The sequence below is a fragment of the Rhinopithecus bieti genome, unplaced genomic scaffold (genome assembly GCF_001698545.2).
Source record: "Rhinopithecus bieti isolate Rb0 unplaced genomic scaffold, ASM169854v2 scaffold_1853, whole genome shotgun sequence".
Lineage (NCBI taxonomy): Eukaryota > Metazoa > Chordata > Mammalia > Primates > Cercopithecidae > Rhinopithecus > Rhinopithecus bieti.
Window position 1 is genome coordinate 5,906,070 of NW_016804151.1, and position 22,765 is coordinate 5,928,834.

The following is a 22,765-nucleotide window of genomic DNA, read 5'->3' on the forward strand; positions in this document are numbered from 1 at the left end:
CCGGCCTATTTTATTTATTTTTGAGACAGAGTCTTGCTCTATCGCCCAGGCTGGAGTGCAGTGGCCGGATCTCAGCTCACTGCAAGCTCCGCCTCCCGGGTTCACGCCATTCTCCTGCCTCAGCCTCCTGAGTAGCTGGGACTACAGGCGCCCGCCATCTCGCCCGGCTAATTTTTTTTGTATTTTTTTTAGTAGAGACGGGGTTTCACCGTGTTAGCCAGGATGGTCTCGATCTCCTGACCTCGTGATCCGCCCGTCTCGGCCTCCCAAAGTGCTGGGATTACAGGCTTGAGCCACCGCGCCCGGCCATGAGCATCTTTTCACGTGCTTATTTGCAATCCATACATTCTCTTTGGTAAAGTATCTGTTCAGAATTTTGCCACTCCCTGCCATTAAAAAAATTGGGTTAGCTGTTTTCTTGTTGAGTTTCAAGAGTTCGTATATACACTGGATACAAGTCCTATACCTGGTATATGAGTTGCAAATATTTTCTCCAAGTCTGTGGTTTATCTTCTCATTCTCTTAATAGTATATTTTTGTCTAGCAAACGTTTTTTAGTTTGATGGACGGCTTGCCGTTGTTTTTCTGGCAAGTGCTTCTGGTTTTGTGTCTGAAACCCTTTGCCACTTGAGGCCCATGCCTCTGTTTTCACTGTCCGCTGGCAGCGTGCACCAAGCCCACTGTTGAGAGAGGTAGGGGAGACTGCTGAAGCGTAGCGGGTATCTAGTAAGGGAGGCCCTTGTCATTTATTCTTCGCAAATGAGGGTTTTTTTTTTTTTTTTAAGTGTGCGTTTACAGTGAGGAGGAGGAATTGCTTTTACTTCCATTCTTTGCTGGAGTTTCATCGATTTCTTCATGTGACAGGTATTTACCAAGTCCAGGCCCAGTGAAGACCAAGTGAACACGTTCCCCTCTCTTGTGGAGGTCACAGACTGACAGGGCAATAGACAGCAGACGCATGGGAGAGGAAGTGACCATCAGAATGAATTCCGGGAAGCCCAGGTGCTGGGTGCTACGAGTGTGTCACGGGGACCCAGTTAGAAAGGGTCAGGAGGGTTCTCTTAAGAAGCGAGATTGACTTCTTAAGTGAGGCTGAGAGGATGGGGTGGTCCCTTCTAGGGGGAGTGGCAGCTGTTTGAAGGGCAGAGTCCAGGTGATGAAGTGGGGTCTGGGGCGAGTGTGAGGGAGGTGAGCTGGGTGGGCAGAGCCGCTCATCCGCCGGGGGTGACATGGTGACATTTGCCTTTAGATCCTCCATAAGGGGTCGAGTGCTACAGGTTCACCTGCCTCTTTGATTGTAAGCTCTGTGGCTGTGGCTTCAGAAGCCCCCGCCAGGTGCCTGTCCCATGCCTGTCGCGTGTGTTCTGGAGTAGGTCAGTGACATTATAATGCAGACCTGGCTCCGTCTCTCCCAGAAGTAATTCAATGGCTGCCAAACAGGAAGTGCTTGTCTGTGCCCTAGAGTCAGTTAGGAGGCGGAGTCAGGGCCTCGGGAGGGGCTGCAGAGCTGACCTGGAGGGCTTCGATGCCCTGGTCCTGGGTGGGGCACGGGCCCCAGGGCTGCCAGCCTCCCCAAGCCTTCATGGGGGCCCCCCACTGACATTCACGGCCCTGCTCGGGCTGGGACCGGCTCTCAGGGTCTCCTTCAGCTTTACCGCTTGGTGACCAGCCACGTTCCTGCTTTACCTTCCCAGCACACTTTAGCACAGTTGCTTTTTGTCTTGCTTTGTTTTGAGGCATTAGCCAAGATTAGCAGCTGGACTCAGGAGCTGTTCTCTGAGGCATCATTTGATGTGACTTAATTTTGCTTGGCAATCCTTTTAGCCCTCACCTTTGTCTCTTTCATGCCAGTGCTGACTGTCACGTAGTCCTGCGTTACTGGCTTGGCGTGCTTGGCAAAACCGAGAGGGGTGGAGAGAGCTGCTTTCAGATGGGGAGAGGGGTCGTCTGAGATGACAGTGGCCCGCTGTCCTTTCCTGTGGCTGGCGTCGGCTCACGGCCCCCTAGGTGCCTTGTAGATGCTGTCATATGAGGGGATGCCGGCCGGGGCACTTGTGTCTATTGAACCTGGTACAAACGGTGCCAGGAAAGGGGAGTGTGGCTGTTTGGGGCAGTAAAACTTGCCCTGTCCCTGACCCCAGATTCCTCTTCCTTCAGTCTAAGTCTCCCGTGACTTGAGTTGAAGGAACCCATCCTGAGAGCAGGAAAAGAAACGCGAGGGGTACGCACTGATTGTGAGAGACGGTCCAGTGCTGGAAATGGCCAAGTGTGAAAAAGAAGTTTATTTTGGGTATTTACCACTAATATTAGACCTCCTCCCCAACCCCTGCAACAAGCTGTCATTGGACAGGGAGCCACAGCCGTCACCAGTCCGCCATGGTGTCCCACAGGCAGATGTCTGAGGGCACGGGAAGGGTGTTTTGGTTCATGTCATTAGGAAGTGTGCACGGGTTTATGTGGAGAGTTTTAAAAGTAAGTTAAACCACGCTGGCCTCAGAGCCTTAAGACCCTCAGAGGCATCTTCCTGACACATCCTGGGTGGCTTGTGTTGGGGGGCCCTAGGCAGTCACACATGCCAGGGGAGGTTCCAGGGACACCAAGCCTGGTGCCCTCTGCACCCACCACCCTCTGTAGAGTGGAGATGGCTCTCAGCCACAAATGCTACCCCATGTGGGTTCCACTTGGGCTGCCCCTGCATGCGCTTAGTTTGAGACTAGGGAGAGCAGGTCTTGAGGCAGGGAGGCCGGGAGGCCCCTCTGGGCCCCCACTGTTTTCTCCCCTTGCCCCTGACCCGCTGGCGCAGAAGCCAAGCAACCCTCGCACGCCCTCCCTGGCTCCCAGGCTCCCAGGGCCTTGCAGAGTTCAGGAGGCGGGCAGCCCCTCTGGTGAGCCCATAGAGCGCTCCGCCAGGGACAATCGGCCGGTTGATGTGGCCGAGGGGGAGGCCTTGGCTGGTGGATTGCCGAGGGAGCCAGAACAGAAGCCACATTGTGTGCGGGGACCCGGGGCAGGGCCGAGCTGCCGCGTTGTGACAAGCCGCATGGATGCGTGCCAGCTGTGGCAGTCTGTCTTTCCCTGGAGCATCCTCTGTTCCCTGAAGTGGGTCCCCAGACGCATCTGTGTTTCCTAGAGGGCGGGTCTGGAGCCGGGCAGAGAAGCGCAAGGAAAGAAAGAAGGCGCCCACCACTGCAGGGAGAGAGGAGGTGCTGCGCAACCCTGCGCCCGCCACGGTCACCGCAGGACCTCCAAAGCTGGGACGGTGGGACGGCCCAGAGGCCCAGAATGCCTTCTCCTGGGTCCCTAGAGAAGGGGCTGGAAGAACTGGCTGGGCATTGAAAGCACCCATTATGTTCCCCAAATTTCCTATCTCGGCATGTGCCTGATAAAATTCTTTCCCGGCTTCTCGGAGGCCATCTTTCCTGACTGATGTTTGTGCCTCCTGTAGAGACAGGGCCGCAGGACGAAGGCATCTGCCCCGTGGCTCCCAGAGCAGGGAAGGTGCTGTCCAGTGAGGGGGCCGGGAGTCTGGCACCATGGAGCCCTGAATAGACCCTGCCTCCAGCTGGACTCTGCCTGACACTGGCCTGGGGGACACGGGCTCTCGGGATGGGGCAGGGGTCTGGGAACTGTGGGTTTCAGCGGCCTCAGTTCAGGGTAGAGAGAGGCTGTCCTCATACTGGGCATGAGGGAGGCAGGAGGCCCCGGGACTAACCACTCGCAGGTCTCAGCTCAGCTGCTCTTGGCCTGGCAGCATCGGGCTGGCGACTTTCATGGGCTCATCTTGGGGATACCTCCTCCTGTCTTCATTTGTTATGGTCTAGATTTCAAACTGCACGTGTTTACGTTGCAGGCTGCGTTCTCCCCTTTCTGGTGTCAGACTGAGGAGAAATCAGTAAGTTTGGCCTCCAGATAATAGAAGCCAACTTTAAGTCTAAAAACGTCTGTTTCCATGGAGAGCGTTTTAAAACGTGGTGTCTGCCTTTCTGCCTCCTCGTTTTGGTTTCTAATTGCTCATCGATGCAGGAATTGATTCCAATGATCAGAAATGCAAAGCGCACAAGGATGCAGGGTAGGAACTGCCTTTTCCGTCCCTTTGCCCCTGAATTCTTGTGCTCTCTCGGGAGGTTTGTAGCTGAGTGTGGGTCCAGTCTCTCCCTTTGCATCTGACATCACACCCACAGTGCTTTTGAATCTGAGCGCTGTAGGTTCCATGGTGCTCTCAGTCTTGTGGTTTGTTTTCTTCTCCTGGCAATGTGTCCCGGGGGTCTCTGGGTTAGCGTGTGATGAGGAGTGGCTCTTGAGCTCCTGTATATGGGTTGGGTTCTGCCTTTCCCCCTTTGCAGGTGAGGACGCTGAGCACAGACGGGCAGCGTCACCTGCTCCGGCTGCACGGTGAGTGCTGGGGCCAGCTCGGCTCGGAGCCCGCCCTCTGTGTCACCTGCTGCATCTGTCAGGCTCCTTCCAGTGGCAGCAGCGTGCTCCACAGTGGGGTTCGAAGTTCAAGGGTACAAGAAGAAAACTCTCCCACCTCCCCTGACCAGGGCCAGCCCCTTCTAGGCAGGCCTTGTAGGTGGCCGGCTTTCACTGTTTCACATAGGGCTTCAGGCCCTGAGCACACCTGTGGGAGGGGGCGGGGTCTCTGGGGTCTCCCTGGCCTCCCAGGCTGAGCGGTCAGGCAGGCATGGGAGGGGTCTGGGCTAATGCCCCCCGGCTGTCCTCCCAGCCAGAGACACCGCTGGCCTTCCTGCTTCCTTCCCGCTGGATTCCTGTTTCTCTCTCAGGCTCAGAGAGGTGCAGCAGCCCGTCCAGGGTCACACAGCGAGCCAGTGCTGAGCCGCTTCAGTACCCAGGAGTCCTCTGAGTCCTGGTCAGAGGTTTTCAGCCCACATTGTGCTGTTTTACCTAAGCTTAAAAAAAAATTTTTTTTCTTTTGATGACAAAGCCAAGGTGACATATGCAGGTTACAAGGAATTGAAATCCTCTCCATGATAAGCAATGTTTGTCCTTCCAAAACAGTTCTCTGCGTGCGTGAGTCTGAGTGTGCGTGTGAGGGTGTGTGCGTACAGGTGTGTGGATGTGAGTGGGTGTGTATATGTACATAAGTGTGTGTGTAAGTCTGAGTACATGAGTGTGGGTGGTGGGTGTTTGTGTGTACACGGGTGTGTTTGTACACAGATAGGTGAGGGGTGACTATGGACGTGTATGAGTGTGTGCACATGGGTGTGTGCGTACGTGGGTGTGTGGGTGGGTGTGTCTGTACACGGTATAAAGGCAGGTGAGTGTGGGTGTGTGCATGTGCATGTGGGTAAGTGTGGGTGTGTGTATGCACGTGTGTATGAGTGTGTGGGCATGAGTGTGACTCGCACCTCTGAACTCCCTGCGTCAGCACAGGCCACTGTGTCTGGTTCTGGCTACAGTCCATGTCGTGTGCCCTGGCATTTGTGTCAGCTGTCGTTTACCTGACTGTTCTGGATGGGGGGACATTTGGCATCTCAGGGTCTCCCTCTGCAGGGGTGCCTCGGTGACCCCCTCGTACATGTATTTACACTCTCTGTGGATATTTCGGTTGGGTCTCATCCTGGACGTGGGATTTGAGGGATGGGGTTGTTTCTTTCTTAGACGTCTTTTTTCCACGTTTCTGCTCTTCCCTTGCTTTCTCGCCAGACTGTGTGCCAGCCCCATTCTAGGTTGCCGTGGGCCGGTGGACGCGAGAGCCTAGTGCCTTACAGCTGTGTCCAGAGGAGGGGCAAGGCTCTGTGGCCACGAGAGGCTTTTGATGTGTAGACTAGCGGGTTTGGCATTGATTGGTTCTGTGAGGCCTCGGTGAATGGCCAGATGCCACAAAACCTGAGCTTCCTCTCCTGGCAGCTGGTGAGAGAGCGATGCCCTCCTGGAGTGTTGGTGTGGACCGACTAAGGTGTGGGGTAAGGCCTGCGGCCCCGTGCGCATCCCCACGGGGCTTGCTCCCTGCTGCCAAGGTAGCCACCTGAAGCAGAGCAAGGCATTTGCCTGCTGGCCAGAGAAGGCTCCGGCAGAGGGCTCCATCTGGGTTCCATGGCGGGGACTTGCCCGATTCCCCACTGTCTTCCCAGCTCCAGGACAGAGGCAGGGTGGTAGGGACACAGGTGGTGTTGAATTCAAATTCAGAGCTGTGAGGCAGGCTGGGGGCAGAGCCAAGCATATCTATTTAATTCTTCTTTCTAATATAGACGACTGAAAAAACATACACAGAAGCAGAGAGAACGGCAGGAGCAGCCGCCCCCCACCTCTGGCTCCCACCGCCGCCAGCCTGCACGAGGTGCTTTCTCCTCTCTCCTTCCTAGGGGTGTTTTGAATCAGGCCCTAGACATCACGTCTTCTAATCTGTTAATATTTCCTGCTGTGCCTGTGAGAGATAAGATTCTTAAAACAAAGCAAAAACCCTAACCACAATATCATTCTGGCTAGAAATTGGTAAATTAGTAATTCTTTAACATTATCACATGCCCAGTACCATCAGTTTCCCCTGTCATCTCTCACACACACAGTCAGCCCTCTAGAGCCTGCAAAAACCGAGGGAGGCTCTGTGTGTGTGGACATACATCTTTTAAAATTACGTGTTCACGTCAGGATTCAAGTAAGGTTGGAGCTTCCCTCTCTCTTTCCGTCTTTAAGTCAGGGTCTTGCTCACCCAGGTTGCATGCAGTGATCTGATCATAGCTCACTGCAGCCTCCAACTCCTGGGCTTAAGGGATCCTCCTGCCTCAGCCTCCTGAGTAGCAGGTGCTACAGGTGTATCACCACACTCAGCTAATTTAAAAAAAATTTTTTTTTTTTTTGGTGGAGATGAGATCTTACTGTGTGGACCAGGCTGGTCTCGAACTTCCAACCTCAAAGTGATCCTCCCACTTCAGCCTCCCAAAGTGCCGGGATTGCAGGCATGAGCCATTGTGCCAGGCCCAAGCATTTCTCTTGATTGCTTTGTCTCTTAAGCATCTTTAAACCATTTTCTTCCCTCCATCTCTTTTCCACTTTCTCTCTCTCTCTTCCCCTCCCCGTCACCCTACCTCCCCCCAGCCACCACCACTTCTTTTTTCCTCCTTTGCAAACTATTATTATTATTATTATTATTATTATTATTTTGAGATGGAGTCTTGCTCTGTCACCCGGGCTGGAGTGCAGTGGCGTGATCTCGGCTCACTGCACGCTCCGCCTCCTGGGTGCCCGCCATTCTCTTGCCTCTCCCGAGTAGCTGGGTCCTCAGGCATGGGCCACTACGCCCGGCTAATTTTTGTAATTTTAGTAGAGACGAGGTTTCGCCATGTTAGCCAGGCTGGTCTCGAACTCCTGACTTCAGGTGATCCTCCGCCTCCCAAAGTGCTGGGATTACAGGTGTGAGCCACCATGCCCTTAATCTCCTTTCTTTTTTTTTTGAGACGGAGTCTCACTCTTTCGCCCAGGCTGGAATGCAATGGCGCTTTCTTGGCTCACTGCAAGCTCCATCTCCCGGGTTCACGCCATTCTCCTACCTCAGCCTCCCAAGTAGCTGGGACTACAGGTGCCTGCCACCGTGCCCAGCTAATTTTTTTTTTTTTCTTTTTTTGTATTTTTAGTAGAGACGGGGTTTCACCTTGTTAGCCAGGATGGTCTTGATCTCCTGACCTCGTGATCCACCCGCCTCGGCCTCCCAAAGTGCTGGGATTACAGGCTTGAGCCACCGCGCCCGGCCAAAATTTTTTTTTAACCCCAGCATATGTCTGTGAACCATGGGGCCTCAGAGGGGAATGTCGGGCAGCCACTGGACGAGCTTGTCAGGGAAGAGATGGCCAGGAGACAGCAGAGGTCGGCAGGAGCTGGAAGACCTTGCAGGAGAGCTGGTTGCTCTCCCCTCACACCCAGGATTGGGAGGGAAGGCTGGGTGTCCTCCAGGTGGGGTGTGGGGCAGAGGGAGTATGGCCTCTCAGAGGTGGTGGCGCCAGCAGGCGCTCCACGCGTGGCCCACTGGTCACAGGGCCTTTGCCTTGATGTGCCTCATGCCAAGGCCAGCCTGGCCACTCGGCCCTGTGATCCTCATCCCAAGGAGCACTGGCAGGCGTGGCGGGCTTGCTGCCTGGACTCCCCACCCCGGGCACCGGCTGGTGCATGCTGCGGTCTTTGGCACAGGCACCTGTTTGGCCAGTTCCTCTGCATCTTAGTTGCCGAGGCCAGAGAGACGCTGGCTTGTGGCCAGCAGCCTGGGAGTGGACAGCTGCTCGTGACCTGGCCCGGGAACACGTGACTCTAGGAGGCTCCTGCCGTTAGTGGGTCACAGTGCAGTTCGGCTGGAGTTGCTAAGGGTGTCACACCTGGGCTGCTTGGCCAGCCACCTTCGACTTTGCCAGTGCTCACGGAACCTGCTGCCAGGCCTCAGGGGCATGAAGGTGCTGCCGTCCCGACATCCCCCAGAAGGCTGGTTTCTGGGGGTAGCCAGGAAGGGGTTCGCAGCCCCCCGGGGTGCTCCTAAGCTTTGTAGGCCCAGGTCTCACATAGAGGGCGTGCCGTTTAGTCATTCCCCGTGCCTGCGACTCACTGGCAGCTTCCAGCAGCCAATCCTGGTCCCAGGATGCTGACCGCCGGGTACTTCGGGGCATGACCTCTACCTCGCAGCGAGGGGTGTCCTCCCTGCTTTCCGGTGCTGCCCTCTCTGCAGTCGTGAACATGCCGGATCTCCTTGTTGTGGCTGCCTTCCTTGTTTGGTTTGTGTGGGCAACAGGAACCTCTCTAAGACCTGGGGCTTCCCGAGAACCTCTGCTGGGGTGCGCTGGCTCTGCTGCTGCCCAGATCCCCTGTCCGATTCAGCATCTTCATCTGTGATGGGGGGACACCAGGAGTACCTGGGTTTGGGGCATGAAGCATTTGTATCCGCGGAGTGCTTAGAAAGTGCCTGGTCACCGTCAGCGCTCTGCAGACACTGACACGATGCAGTTGGTGTCACACCGGTGTCACTGCCGCGTGGCTATTTCGCCTTTGTAGCCTGACTGCCCGTAAGATTAGAGACCTCTCCTCTCTCGTGATCCCTGCCGGGATCTTATGGTAGACGCCTGTGGCATTTTTGGTGGATACATGAGTATCTAGGGACGTTCAGCAGACACCGTGCTAGCCCAGCACCAGGCCCATCAGGAACAAAACAGGACGGTCCCATTGTGTGTGGTGGTCATGGGTCAGTAGGATGCTGGGACAGAAGACAGACGTGCTTCGGACTGCAAGGAGAGCTGGCAGAGAGTGAGCTGTGCTCTGTGCTTGGGGACAGCAACAAGCCGGGGTAGGGGCAGGCGGGAGTCAGGAAGGGGTGAGCTGGGTGGAGGAGGCTTGGAAGAAGGCAGCATGTCGCTCTGGCTGCACCGAGGATGTGGCACCTCCTCCAGGCTCATCGAGGCCGTTGGTGGGCTGGGCGCATGGAGATACCGTGGCCTGAAAGGGAGCTGTGGTAGAAGCAGGTGATGGTTAGGAGGCAGGTGGTCCAGGAGAGAGGGGCCGGCCGAGGAGCTCGGGAGAAGTGGCTGGACTCGCCGTGCAGCAGGGGTGCACAGCCGGGGTGCACAGCTGTGGGCAGCAGCGTGGGTGGGGAGGAGAGGACCCGGTTCTGAGCCCCAGGGTGCCCCGTGCCAGGCAGTGGGCAGAGCTGGGGAGTGTCCCTGGGGCATCCCAGTGCTTTGGTACCGTCTGGCTGCGCCTCCCCAGGTGCCCTTGTTAGCCCAGGCTGCTTTGTGGGGGCGCTGACGGCTCCTGTGGATGATAGGGTGCTGTGGGCTGTGGCTGTGGCACTGCAGCAGACTCCCCCAGGCTGCCTGCGAAGAACCTGAGGCCTAGGAGGCAGGACCACGGCCAGGCTCCCGCTGGTGTCCCTTAGGCCCCAGGCTTTCTGCACGAGGATGCTTCCCCAGGCACGTTCACCCTCTGCACAGCCTTGCTGCCTGGCGTCCACTCAGAATTTACCAGGGAAAGTTTGAAGCATTTACAGAGGCAGATGCAACAAACTCTCATAGCTGCCACCCACCCAAAGGTGGTCCCTGCACAGCCAGGCCCGTTCCAGCCTGCGCTGCCCTCTCAGTCATTCTGGGGCAAATCCTAGACGTCCTCATTTCATGTGTCAGTATTTCAAAAGAGGCCTCTAACAAGACAGTGCTACCAGGACCACACCCATGAATTAGTCATCTCTTATGTTACCATATTACTTGGTTATATTAATTGATGATTATAATCCCTTAGTCTCTCAATATGCCAGTGTTTAAAGTCCTGTTTTTTGTGTTTGTTTGTTTGAATCAGGATGTTGGTGAAATCCACACGCTGTGATTCGTTGTTTCTAGATTCTCCCGCCCCCCTTTCATTCATACAGTCTTTTTTTGCTTTGCGATTTATTTGGTGAAGAGTCAGGACCATGTGTCCCGCAGAGCTTGGTACCATCTGGTTTTTGCTGCTTTTGGCCATGCAGTGGCACTCAGGGTCGCCCTCTGACTCGCGTGTCCCTGTCTTGGGGGCCTGAATCTGGAGGCTTGGTCTTGCTATGTGGCTGCCCACGTCTCTGCCGCCGGCCGAGTGGATGGTGAGATGCTAGGACGCTCTCATGGTCCTTCGTGGGTCGGCTGGGACAGTCTGTGTGGGTTAGCTGTTTGCCTTCTCCGGGTTCACCTAATGGTGTTGCTTCTGTAGGAAAGGCAGGACAAGAGCTCTCCTCCCCTACCCCGTTCCCCTTCATTTGCCAGGTTCCAGCCAGCCCTGCGTCCAGAAGTGCCGGCTTGCGTCTGCCCTTTGCACCATAGGCCGGAGGGTGTGGCTTCCTAAGACCTGGATGTGACTGTTGTTCCTGAGCTGAAACCTTCCTCCACCTCCAGACAGGGCTCCCCTCCTCAGGGGCAGCACCACCACCTCTCTCCACCGCAGCCACGCTGGAGCCCTGGGGTCCCGCGAGGACACCGCAGCCCATGCCACGGTTTCCTGTGTGAGGGTGTGCATGCTCCTGGCGGTCCAGCCTGGGCACCCATCTACCTCTTAGCCTTCTTGAGCTGACCGGCTCCTGGCCATCCTTCAACCCTACCACAGCCCCCAGGGAGCTTTCCCAGCCCCTCCCACCCCTGCTGCTGGACCATCCCCCTTCCAGTCTGCCCTAGCATCTCACTCCCGTGGCTCACTTGGAACTGGGCCAGCTGTGCACCTTGGGGGAAGACAGTAGAGGAGTCCTCATAGTCCCAGGTTCCCAGTTTGGCAGGGACCCACACCCCCTGGGACAGATGTCTCTATAAAGGCAAGGGGCACAGAAGAGGGGCACGCGGCCACATTTGAGTCCTTAAGGAGAGCTGCGTAGGGGACGTGTGGACTTGGAGGGGGCGTGTCGGGGAAGTGTGGACTTGGAGAGGGGCGTGTCGGTTAGGGATACGTCCAGTTGCTCGGACCAAATGTGTATTGGGGCTTCTTGTAAGGGCTGGTCTTCTTACAGGACATGAAGGCAGGAGGTGCCAGCGCCTGGCATCCCTCCACATAGTCCTGTGGAGGAAGCCGCCCCCACAGGCACCACCTCTCGAGTTTTCGCAGGACAAAGAGAGGTGGTGAGAAACTCTGTCCCTCCAGTTTTGTTTATGACTTGGGAAGGAAAGCCCTCCCTAGGCTGCCCTCCCTTCCGTCTCCTTACCCAAGCCTAAGTCACGTGTCCCCTTGGACAAGGGGAGGGAGCCCTAGCCTGGCCCAGACAGGTCATGCCTCCCCGCCTGGGGCTGGGACAGAGACCCACTCTTCTGAGATCGGGGCTTTCCCCACACAAGGTCACTGTCGGCCACGCCAGCTGGCCTTGGATTGGGAACCTGTTCATTTGTCTGCCCTGACCGGACTTGTGGTTCTGGAGGCTCCTTCCCATGCAGGTGCACCTGGGACTCATGGGCGGCCGCAGGAGCTGCCTCTGCCACCTGTGTTGCTAGCTAGTCCCCGACTCCCAGGAGGCACTTGTTCCCAGAGCTTGCAGACTCTGGTGCCGCCTGTGCAAACCGTCTGGCACTGCAGGCAGGCTGGGGAGAGATGGCCTGCTGCAGCACCTTAAGCCCCTCAGTCTGTCCCCTCTTGCCAGGATTGAGGATGTGGTTATGCACCTGCGAGCTTAGGCTGCTGGGGAAAGGGCTGAGAATAAAGAGGGTGCAGAGGACCCCGGGCCTGGAGCTCTGCCCTGCGTCCCCACTGCTGACTGAGCCAGTGTGACATCTCGAGCTTCTGAGCAGTGTTCCCCAACTCAGAAGCCTTCATGGGACGCCCATACTCTTAGTTATTTTTATGCCGGTGGACTGCATTTTAACAAAGTGCGTTGTAATTCACCTACCATAAAATTCAGCCTTTTAAACTGTGCAGATTTGGTGGTTTTAGTATATTCACAGTCTTGTGCAATCATCACAAATTTTAAATTCCAGCATATTTTCATCACCTCCAAAAGAAACCCTTTGCCTGTTAGAGCCACTCCTGCACCTCCCACCCGCCCCCAGTACACACTCACCCGTGTCTCTGCATTTGCCTCAGCCTCCGAAAGTGCTGGGATTACAGGCATAAACCACCATGCCTGGGCCAAAATTCTGAAATGTTTCCGAAGTTCACGTGATCTATTTTTCTTCAGTTGCCTGTGCTTTTGGTGTCATATTGTAAGAAACAATTGTCTAATGCAGTGTCGTGATTGACACCTGTATTTTCTTGAGAGCTGTGTGGCGTTAGTGCTTCTGTCCAGGTCTCTGATCCATTTTGAGTTGTTTCCTGTGTGTGGGTGAAATAGGGGCACCTCCATTCTCCCACGGGTGGGTATCCAGTTGTCCCAGCACCATTGGTTGAAGAGACTCCTCAGTCCCCACTGAGTGGTCTCGTCACCCTTATCAAGCACCAGCTGCCCATTAATGTGAGAACGTGAGCCTGCACGTTGGCTTGTTTGTTTTTCAGACAGTCTTTCTCTGTCACTCAGGCTGGAGTGCAGTGGTGGAATCTTGGCTCACTGCAACCTCTGCCTACCGGATTCAAGTGATTCTCCTGCCTCAGTCTCCCGAGTAGCTGGGATTACAGGCTCCTGCCACCATGCCCGGCTAATTTTTGCATTTTTAGTGGAGACAGGGTTCTGCCATGTAGCCCAGGCTGGTCTCAAACTCCTGACCTCAAGTGATCAATCTGCCTCAACCTCCCAGAGTTCTGGATTACAGGCGTGAGCCACCGCGCCCGACCCGTACACATTGTTTCTATGAAAACTTCCCTTCCTCCATGTGACATTCGGGCTTGTCATGGTGCCGTTCTCCCACACTCCCCGTCCACTCCATTTTCTTACCAGCCTGACGTCCCTGCTCCCAGGAGCACGTCTCCGTTTACTGGGACCTGTGGCTTACATCATTTGGGATGGGGCAAGGTTCTTAAGGAAAAGCAGATGAAATTGTCTTGCTTCGAAATTTCCAGGTTCACCGAAACGCAGCCTCTGCACATGCTGCTGGGCCTCCACGGGAGGCCTGCCCTGAGCCCTCCCGGCCTTTCTGTGTTCATCACAGCCTCTCACTCACAGCCCTTTTCCAGGCCGTCCCATGAGCTCCTCACACCCTTGTGTGGAAGATTCATCAGCGCTGCCCCATGCCAGAGCGTCCCTGTCTTCTGGGCTGGTGAGGGTGCGGGGCGGCACCCAAAGTGGACAGAGCCTCCTGGAAACTGGATCGTGACCTTGTACTTTTGCCCCCTCTGGGCGCTGCTCTGTCGTTTGAGTCTACATCCTGCATCGCGCATCTGTTGGGCTTGGCCCTGGCTGCAAAGGAAGCAGGGAGTGGAGGTGGTGAGATCGTGGGCCCCAGAGGCCTGGGGCAGGTCTCAGCGCTGCCATGCGTTAGTTGGTGTCTTTGCGCCTCGGTTTCCCTGTCCGTTAGTGGTGCTGCAAGGGTTGAAGGGGGTGTGTGTTTCCCGTAACCATCCGAGAGCATGGCTATGAATGAGCTTTGTTTCTGCCGTGGGGCCTGAGAGACCCAGTTAGCTGCACTTAGTAAGTTGTTTGATTTTTGAATAAGGGCAGGGCAGGAGGTGCCTCGAGAGAGAAGTGGGCGCAAATCGGAGGGAGGGGAGCGGAGGCCTGGTGAGAGAGAGAGGAGGACCAGGGCCAATGAGAAGCTCTGTCCCTGCCCCACGACCACCCTCTGATGTGGACTTTCTTGTTTTCTCTGTTCCAGGAGGAGCCGAGGAAGGTCTGCTTCACCTACGACCTGTTCCTGAACCTGGAAGGCAACCCGCCCGTGAACCACCTGCGCTGTGAGAAGCTCACCTTCAACAACCCCACCACGGAGTTCCGGTACAAGCTCCTGCGGGCCGGCGGGGTGAGTGTGCCCCGCCCCTGCCCGCCAAGGGGCCGCCCCACTGAGGCCGCTCCGCTGCAGCCTCCTGTGCTCAGCCAGAAGTGTCGGTGCTGGGGGCCGAGACCCGAGGCACAGGTCACACGGCAGCGCCCGACAGAGCTGGAGGGGACCTGGGAGCTCCACAACCTGTGCCGGGGCGTGGTCGCTGCAGGTGACTCGTTGCTGGTCACCCTGTGCTTCTGGGTAGCCGTGGGTAATTAACACCTTCCTGCAGGAAGTGCCGGGAAGGGATGGGCGCAAGGCCGGTCTGACCGCGTGGCTGGGCCTGGAGCTGGCTTGTAACTAGCCGGGCAGGGCCTCCGCACAGGGCCCCTGCCATGCGCATCGCCATCACCTCTGACTTAGGGAGGCCAGACGACAGTGCCAGCTCTGGGGCCAGGGCTCTCCAGGAGTCGTGTGGCTGGGACCCCCATGCGGTGGCTGGAGTTGAGCCCTCCGGACCCTATGTGGGGGCAGAGCTCCCCACAAGGGCTCTTGGCAACAGGGTGGGCGCAGGTGCTGGTGTGGTTATGGAGGAGGGGTGCATGGAGGGAGGGACATGCAGGCTGAGGCCTGGTCCCACAGGACAGCAAATGCCACCCATTCAGGGCTCAGGGCCAGGCCACAGACCCCTTTGCCTGTGTCCTGAGCCTGTGATGGAGTGGGCTGGGGTGGCATGTTGTGTGTCGTGTGCAGTGTGTGGTGTGTCATGTGTATGTATGTGTGGTGTTTGTGGTATGTACATGTGTTGTATGTGGTGAGAGTGCTGTGTGTGGTGTGGGGGATGTGTCGTGTGTACATGTGGGGTGTGTCATGTACATGTACATATGTACATGTGTGCGGTGTGATATGTACATGTGTGGGGTGTGGTTGTACATATGTGGGGTGTGATACGTACGTGTGGGGTGTGATATGCACATGTGTGGGGTGTGGTTGTACATGTGTGGGGTGTGTCGTGTACAGTGTGTGGCATGTGTGGCATGTATGGGGTGAGTGGTGTGTGGTGTCAAACGTGGGGCATGTGGTGTGTGTGGCATGTATAGATGTGTGTTGTGTGGTATGTACATATGCTGTCTGGTGTGTCATGTATGGTGTGTGCCTGGCATGTGTGTCGTGTCACTTGTGGGACGTGTGTGGTGTGTCACGCATATATGGTGTGACGTGTGTTGGGAGTGTGTGAATGTGTCATGGGTGTGTATGTGGCACATGTGACGTGTTGGGTATGCGGGTGGGGTGGGTCGCCTCCTGGGTGAATTGGGGGCACCATGGCTGTGGGTGTTGGGCTGGGAAGTCCCCCTTCCTCCTCCTGGGGCACAGTCAGATCCTTGGTGGCCGTCGTTTTCCTAAGAGGAGGCGTCTGTCCATGTAGAAGCTTGAGTGCATCCTGCTGCTATCCTTGTAGAGTCCCGCTTGTGGTTCTCATCTGGGGAGGGTGGTGCTGGCGTGGGTCTGTGTGGACAGCGTGGGTCTGTGTGGATGGTGTGGATCTATGTGGAGAGCGTGGGTCTCTGTGGATGGCGTGGCTGAGTGCTGGGTGGCCGGAGGGTGTTGGGGCTGGGTCCCAGCGCCCTCCTGGCTCCGCTTTTCCACCTTCTTTCATGGCCAGGTGTTTTCAACGCGTTTGCAGTAGGGGTTTTTGGGCGTCCCCGGGGGTTCCGTGGTGGCGTGGCTTGGGGAAGTGGCATTCCCTGGGCCTCTCTGGGCTGCAGCCAGGACCTCACTCCCTGTGGGAGGCGGCTTCCTTTCCTCCACAGCGACGAAGGCTCTGAGGGCATCGTCTCAACACATAAAAGCCAGGGGCGGGGAGGAGGCGTGGGGCGGGGTTGGGAGGAAGGGCCCGTCAGGAGGAGGGAGCGCTGGCTCCACAGAGAGGCACGCAGGCTGCAGCAGGCGCCGTGGGGGGTCTCTGCCCCAGGCGCTGGGCACTCTGCCCTCTGAGGGTGGGCTGCCTGGGGAGCTGGCTGGCTGGGCAGGAACTTTCCAGGCCTCCGGGGCTCGCCCTGGGCTGATGGCTGAGTGGGGCTCTCAGCCTTAGCAGCAGCCGGAGGTCTCAGGGGCGGAGGCTCCTCTTGGGGCTGCCCAGGATCAGGCAGTGGCCATCTAGCAGCAGGTGACCCCAGCCCCTGCCGCGGAGCTGTCGGTGCTGGGAGACCCGGGAGGAGGGGCTGGTTTCTGTGTCAGAGAGCGCTGCTTTCTCTGCTCCTCTCACTGGGGGTCACTTGGAGATCGGTAGTTCAAGGGAGAGAGGGTAGGACTTTCCGCCGTTCCAGCCTTGTGCCCCTTAGGACCGTGTCTTATCTCTGCCCCCGTGGCTGAGGGTCCTTGTTTCTGTCGGGGAGCCTGGTCCTCCTGGCAGTGCCTTGTAGGAGGTGGGAGTCATCTGTGCATTCAGTTCCCAGTTCCTTTTTCTCAAAGGTCTGTGCTAGAGCGAGACACTGCGTGATCCTGAAACAGTCAGTCTAGGGCATTGTTTTGAGGGGAAAGAAGGTAGATTACCGTGAGAGTCAAAGGACTGGGCCTGAGCGGGAATGGGGCTCAGCCTCCTGGCAAGCCCGTCTGTGCATGGCGGCCTTCTGTGGCTCCTCCGTGAGGCTGTGAGGTGTGCGTGCCCCAGAGCGCGGAGGGCCTCCCGTGGCGTGTTTTCAGGGACGGCTGGGGCAACGTGCTGTCGGTGCTGAGCTATCACGGTCAGACAGGCTCTGAGAAGCAGCTCAGAGTGGGGACCCTGGGGGCCCATGGCCCTCTTTTCAGCCTGTGTCCCCATGGCCGCATGACTTCAGCATCTTCAGATGAAAGGCTTGGCTGGCTGGGAACCGCAGGTGCTCAAGGCTGTTAGCGGTGCTTCTTCTACCAACTTCAATACTTTTTTTTTTTTTGAAGTGTGTCTTCTTCTTTTGTTCTCTCTTGCGGCCGTCTGGGAGGCTTTTCTCTGTGGTGGTGGTGATCCTAAACTTGCAGTGTTGGTATTTCAAGACCTTGCTCTGAGCTTCCCCCTGCACAGCAGGTGTTTCCTGGGAGCCCTCCTGGAAGGACCCCAGAACTTTCGCCATCCGTAGCCTCTGACGGAGCGCAGGAGCAGGTGCCGCATGCTGCGGGCTCGCTGGCTCATTCGGGCCTGCTTTGCAGAGAGCCCCCTTGGTAGGCACAGGTCGTCTGCCTTGGTCTCGGCCTCAGCCTGGGTGCTCTTGCCCTGTTCGGGTCAGCTGCAGTCACCGCACACCAAGGACGGCTCATTCCCCTGGGCATGTGGGACCCACTGGAGTTGCACCCGTGTGCACCCCGGGAAGTTGCTCCCTGCCTGTTGTGGGCGTCTGGCTGGCATCTCACACTTCTTAGCTGTTCCCCCTAAACCTCAGCGTGCAGGTCAGGCTTCGGCCACAGCTGCCTTCTCATGATTCTCAGTGTGCTCCGCAAGTCTTCTTGGGCCAGCCCTCCGGTCCGCTGTTCCCGGAAGGCCGCGTGGCCCCATCTGGGCCCAGCCATCCTGGGACCCTGGGCTTTTCTTCGCTCCCCACCCATGCCTGCTTCATCTGTGTGCTCAGCACCCAGTCCCCAGCGGAGAAGCGCGTGGGACTCTTTCGGGAAAGCGCTGAGGCTCTCCCTTCTCCCTCCTGCAGAGGGAAGCCCACCACCTTCAGCCCGGCCCGTGTGGCCCCCGCCCCCTGCCCATCGATAATGACTGTCTCTTCTCTGTCACTAGGTGATGGTAATGCCCGAAGGAGCAGACACGGTGTCCAGGCCCAGTCCCGACTACCCCATGTTACCCACAATTCCACTCTCTGCCTTCTCTGACCCCAAGAAGACCAAACCATCCCACGGCTCCAAGGTTAGTGAGGCGGAAGGCCCAGTCGCATGGGGGCGCCGGGCCCAGCTGTGGTAGGTCTGGCCCCTCCCGGCGCCCTCCCTCCACTGGGCTGGGCCTTCCGTACCTGAACTCGCTCCCTTGGCATCTTCCTCTTTGAGCTCTCTGCACACCCCTCGCTGCGCACTGCTGCTTCCCTAGGATTTCAGGAATAAGCCCATGATCGTGGGCTCTTTGTCCTGTTCATCTTGAGGCCAGAGACCCTGCCTGTTTCTCGCCTGTTCTGCCAAGTGATGGCAGGGTCCCAGGACTGCTCAGCCTGAAGCCGTGAGAGCTTCGCCGATGGCTGTTGGGGCGGCCGCCGGGTAGAGTGTCTGTCTAGGCTGCAGCTGCCCACCTCCTCAACCCTCCTGAGAGCAGCTGGGGCTACTCCTGCCCTTGGCTATGCCAGGCTTTGCATCTCGGGCTATGGCTCACTGCAGAGTTGCGTGGGGGAAGGGCAGGGGAAGCCAGGTGGGCGCCAGCTGAATTCCAGTGTGGAAGAAACTTTTTATGGTCTCATCTCGTCCCGGTCGGTCAGGTGGGTGGCACTCGGCCTTTCTGAGGCTTCTCTCTCTAAACCGTCCCTGAGCGGCAGTTCAAAAGACAAACTAGAAAGCCCTTTGTTGGCATCACAGTGTTCCTTTAACCCCTGAGCACACCCCAGTCCTCCATAGCCACCCACTCAGCACAGCCGTTCCTGGAGGCCGAGCTGCACGGGCCCTCGGGGCAGCTCCCCGGTGCTCGCCACCCACGCGTCTCTCCACTGGTCCTCTCCATTCTCCTTGCCTCACTTGTCTGCCAGGCCCTGCGTGTGGACCCGGCCATCCCAGGCGGGACAGGCAGGGTTCTCCAGCTGCCTCACAGACTCACCGTCAGCCGCGCGGGAGAAGAACCGCAGCACCCAGGCAGGTCTTTCTGGCTCTTTCCGCAAGGCCAGCAGGTCTTAGAAATCGTCAGACTTGCCAGAGTCTCTGAGTAGGAAACGGAGCCCTGGGGTCTCCCCACTCGGCCTCCTGGCCTGTCTCTCCCTGAGCCTCGTGGAGGCTCAATGAAGGAAAGCTCTTGCGGGGGATCTCGGCAGGGTCCCTCTCAGCCACCACAACAGGATTTCTTCTGCACGGGTCCCTTCAAGCCACCTAAAAGCCTGCGTAGAAAGGCCGTCCCGGTCGGAGAGGTGCCCTCCCTGGGGCTGGCGGGGCTGGGGCTGCTCGTGCTTTCTCTTGCCGGAGTGTCTTTGAGGCCCCTGGAGCTCCCAGCTGGTGAGTGTATCCACCAGGCTCAGGAGGCCTGTGGGCAGGGTCCTCTGGCGCCACCCTCTCTGTCCCTGGAGACTTCTCCAGCCACCGGGTGGAGAGATGTAGGCGGCATCTGTGGGGAAGAATCGGGCAGCACAGGGTCCTGCCAAGGCACATGTCTGCTGAGGGCATTCCGAGAAAGCCCCTCTGCCCCAAGCCCTAGCCTGGCGACTGAGCCATCAACCCCACCGTGGCCCTGGACGGCACAGGCCTGTGCACCGGCCTCTTCCCCGGCCAAGCGCCCTCCGTTGGTCACTGGCTCTGCCTGGGGAGTGAGTGGCCAGGCCATGCGCTCCGAGCAGAGGGGCCTCCGCAGGGCTCCCTGAGCCCGGAGGGATGGGATAGGTGGGCCTTTTGGGGCCTTGCCCATCAGAATCCCCAGACTGGGGGACTGCTGGTGAGTGCAGCTGTGGCAGCTTTGGGGGACTCAGTCCTGGGGTTTTGTCCCCCCTTCACAGCCCCCACTCAAGAGTGGCGTGGCAGGCAGGAACCACAGCCTCGTAGAGGGGGCAGGACCCTCTCATGGCCTTGCCTGGCATCAGCTGCAGGGAGCTGGGTGTCACCATGTGATGTCAGGTACTTGGCCTGGTTGCTTTTGCCCGTGGAGGTTCACAGACAACCTTGCGAACGTGATTTTAATGGCTTCTCACCCTGGAGAGTACTCATGTTATGCTGAAAATTTAGTGCCTAATTCGAATCACGAGGTCAGGAGATCGAGACCATCCTGGCTAACACGGTGAAACCCCGTCTCTGCTAACAAATCCAAACAATTAGCCAGGCGTGGTGACGGGCACCTGTAATCCCAGCTACCCGGGAGGCTGAGGCAGGAGAATGGCGTGAACCCGGAAGGCGGAGCTTGCAGTGAGCCGAGCTCGCACCATTGCACTCCAGCCTGGGTGACAGAGGGAGACTCCATCTCAAAAAAAAAAAAAAAAAGAAAATTTAGTGCCTGATTTCAGAACCTGTGGTGTCGGGTGCCTGTGTGCCTGGGTGGGAAGGCTCCTCCTAGCCGGGCAGGCCCTGGTGGCAGTGGCGGCTCGGCTGACCCCAGGCCGGGGGCGCACAGTGGGAACTGTGTTAGGGGCCTCTGGTGTGCCTTTGGAGTTTGCTGTCATTCTGCCCTTGGTGGCTGTGACCCCGGCTGAACTCCTGTGGCCCGGCTGGGCATGTGTCCCCTGCTGGAAGAGGCCAGGTGGCATGTAGCATTCAGTGTCTCACACCTCCCTCCTTGGGGAGTAGCCTGCTGTGGACCACAGCCCCATTCCACACCCCAGCTTCCAAGAGGACACCCCCCGATAGCCCTGCATGGCCCAGGCCAGCTGGGGGAATTCTGGGGACACTCCCACCGCCCCGAGTGGAAGAGCCAGGCTGAGGCCTTACAGCCACTGGTACTGTTCCTGAGCCTTTGACACTCAGCGTGGGCTGTGGCTTTGCAAGAAGATGGCCAGCAGCTCTGCCTGCTTTGTGGTTCTTTGCTGGGAGGAGTCTGTCCCTGGACACTCAGGTGGTTTTGAGAGGCCTCTGCCCAGCCTGCCCCTCCCGCATGTCTTTGGGGGAGCTGTGAAGCGTGACCCCCCCCTTCTCCCTGGTACTCTCACTGCTCCCAGAGCCCCTCCCCAGGGCCTTCAGGGTCTGGCTGCTGCTGGCTTCTGTGCCAGGAGGCCAGGTACGTGATCGTCTGGACAGGCTCTGGGGCCGCTGTGCACCTGCTGGCCGCTGCTCCTTTCCTAGCAAGGGTGGAGTCCCAGGCGGCTGACGGCAGAGAAGCCTGCTCAGTGCTCCTGGGTGCGTGGGGTGATGCAGGGTCTCCGCAGGGAAGGTGAAGACGTGGCTCCCGCTGCGGGGAGTGTTGGCAGTGTGCCTGTCGGACGGGGCGCGGGGCGGAAACATAGAGCATACAAGCAGCAGCGCCCAGGCCAGCCGCGGGCTGTCCCGACTCAGCCGCCGTGCTGGCAGCCCCCACACTGCATGCTGGATTGAGGTGGTAGCCTTGCCCTTCCTCAGGGAAGCAGACGCAGATGGCTGGGGTTTTCTGCCCGAGTCCTGCAGTGTGCAGGTCACAGAGCTGAGCTCACCCCTGGGCCTGTGTCCTGCTGCTCTCTGCCATCATCTTACCTCTCATGCGATCAGCCCCCGAGTCCAGCTCCACCCTAAATCCCTGGGTTTCTGAGGCGGAGACCTAGGAATGTCCTCAGTGTTTTAGGAAAGCGACCCAGGCGGTTTGCCTTTTGAGAAGCCCGGGAGCTGTTTGCTGTGTGCGGTACCTGGGACTCAGTGGGCACTCAGCAGTTGGCTCCCCGAAGCCAGGCCTGAGCTGGCTGGACCCTAGGGGTGTAGAGTCCTGGAGAGAGGGGCTGGCGGGGCTCAGAAAGGAAGGCCTTGAGTGACCGAGCAGGAAGCACTGAGCTTCCCGCACGTAGCATGAATGCTGGGCGACGGAGGCTGAGATGAGGGCCAGGGCTGCCTCCAGTGCCCGCCAGCACCCCGCAGTGCCAGCAGAGCCTCTGACTTTCCCGGGCCCAGCTGTGAGGTGTTAGCGCGGCGGGCGCGGGTGAAGTGGCCATGCTCTGCCGGACTCACCTGTGCTCTTCTTGAATCCCTCAGGGATTGTCCGTTCAATTCAGAGGGGAAGCTTAGCCTGCCGCCACCAGGGACCGGCTGACACTTCCTAGTAGTTTAGAGGGAGAACTCCATTTAAAACTCTCACCTGCTGCCTTACCTTTTTGCTTTATGGAAGAGTTTCTTTAGCTGAGGCTGAATCAGGTGGATTATGCTTTGTAGGGGTCGGGGTGGTGGAGCAGGGCGCCCCGCAGTGCCATGTGACCTTGTCTCTCCCCTTGCCCTCCCTGCTCTGGGCCTTGCAGGACGCCAACAAGGAGAGCAGCAAGGCCTCCAAGCCGCACAAGGTGACCAAGGAGCACCGGGAGCGGCCCCGCAAAGACTCCGAGAGCAAGAGCTCCTCCAAGGAGCTGGAGCGTGAGCAGGCCAAGAGCTCCAAGGACACCTCGCGGAAGCTGGGCGAGGGCCGGCTGCCCAAGGAGGAGAAGGCGCCACCGCCCAAGGCTGCCTTCAAGGAGCCCAAGATGGCCCTGAAAGAGACCAAGCTGGAGAGCACGTCCCCCAAGGGTGGGCCCCCGCCCCCACCCCCACCCCCACCCCGGGCTTCCAGCAAGCGGCCGGCCACCGCCGACTCGCCAAAACCCAGCGCCAAGAAGCAGAAGAAGAGCAGCTCGAAGGGGTCCCGGAGTGCTCCAGGCACCTCGCCGCGCACCTCTTCCTCCTTCTCGGAC

The 22,765-nt window shown here is 58.1% G+C and overlaps 1 protein-coding gene across 1 annotated transcript in view; it reads left to right on the forward strand.

Annotated features, from left to right (window-relative positions):
* Nucleotides 1–22,765, forward strand: part of MLLT1 (MLLT1 super elongation complex subunit) — a 74,408-nt gene that overhangs the window by 38,985 nt on the left and 12,658 nt on the right. Inside the window, 3 exon segments of the mRNA XM_017866871.1 lie at nucleotides 14,175–14,318; nucleotides 18,037–18,162; nucleotides 22,340–22,755. Coding sequence (XP_017722360.1) covers nucleotides 14,175–14,318; nucleotides 18,037–18,162; nucleotides 22,340–22,755 — 686 coding nt within the window.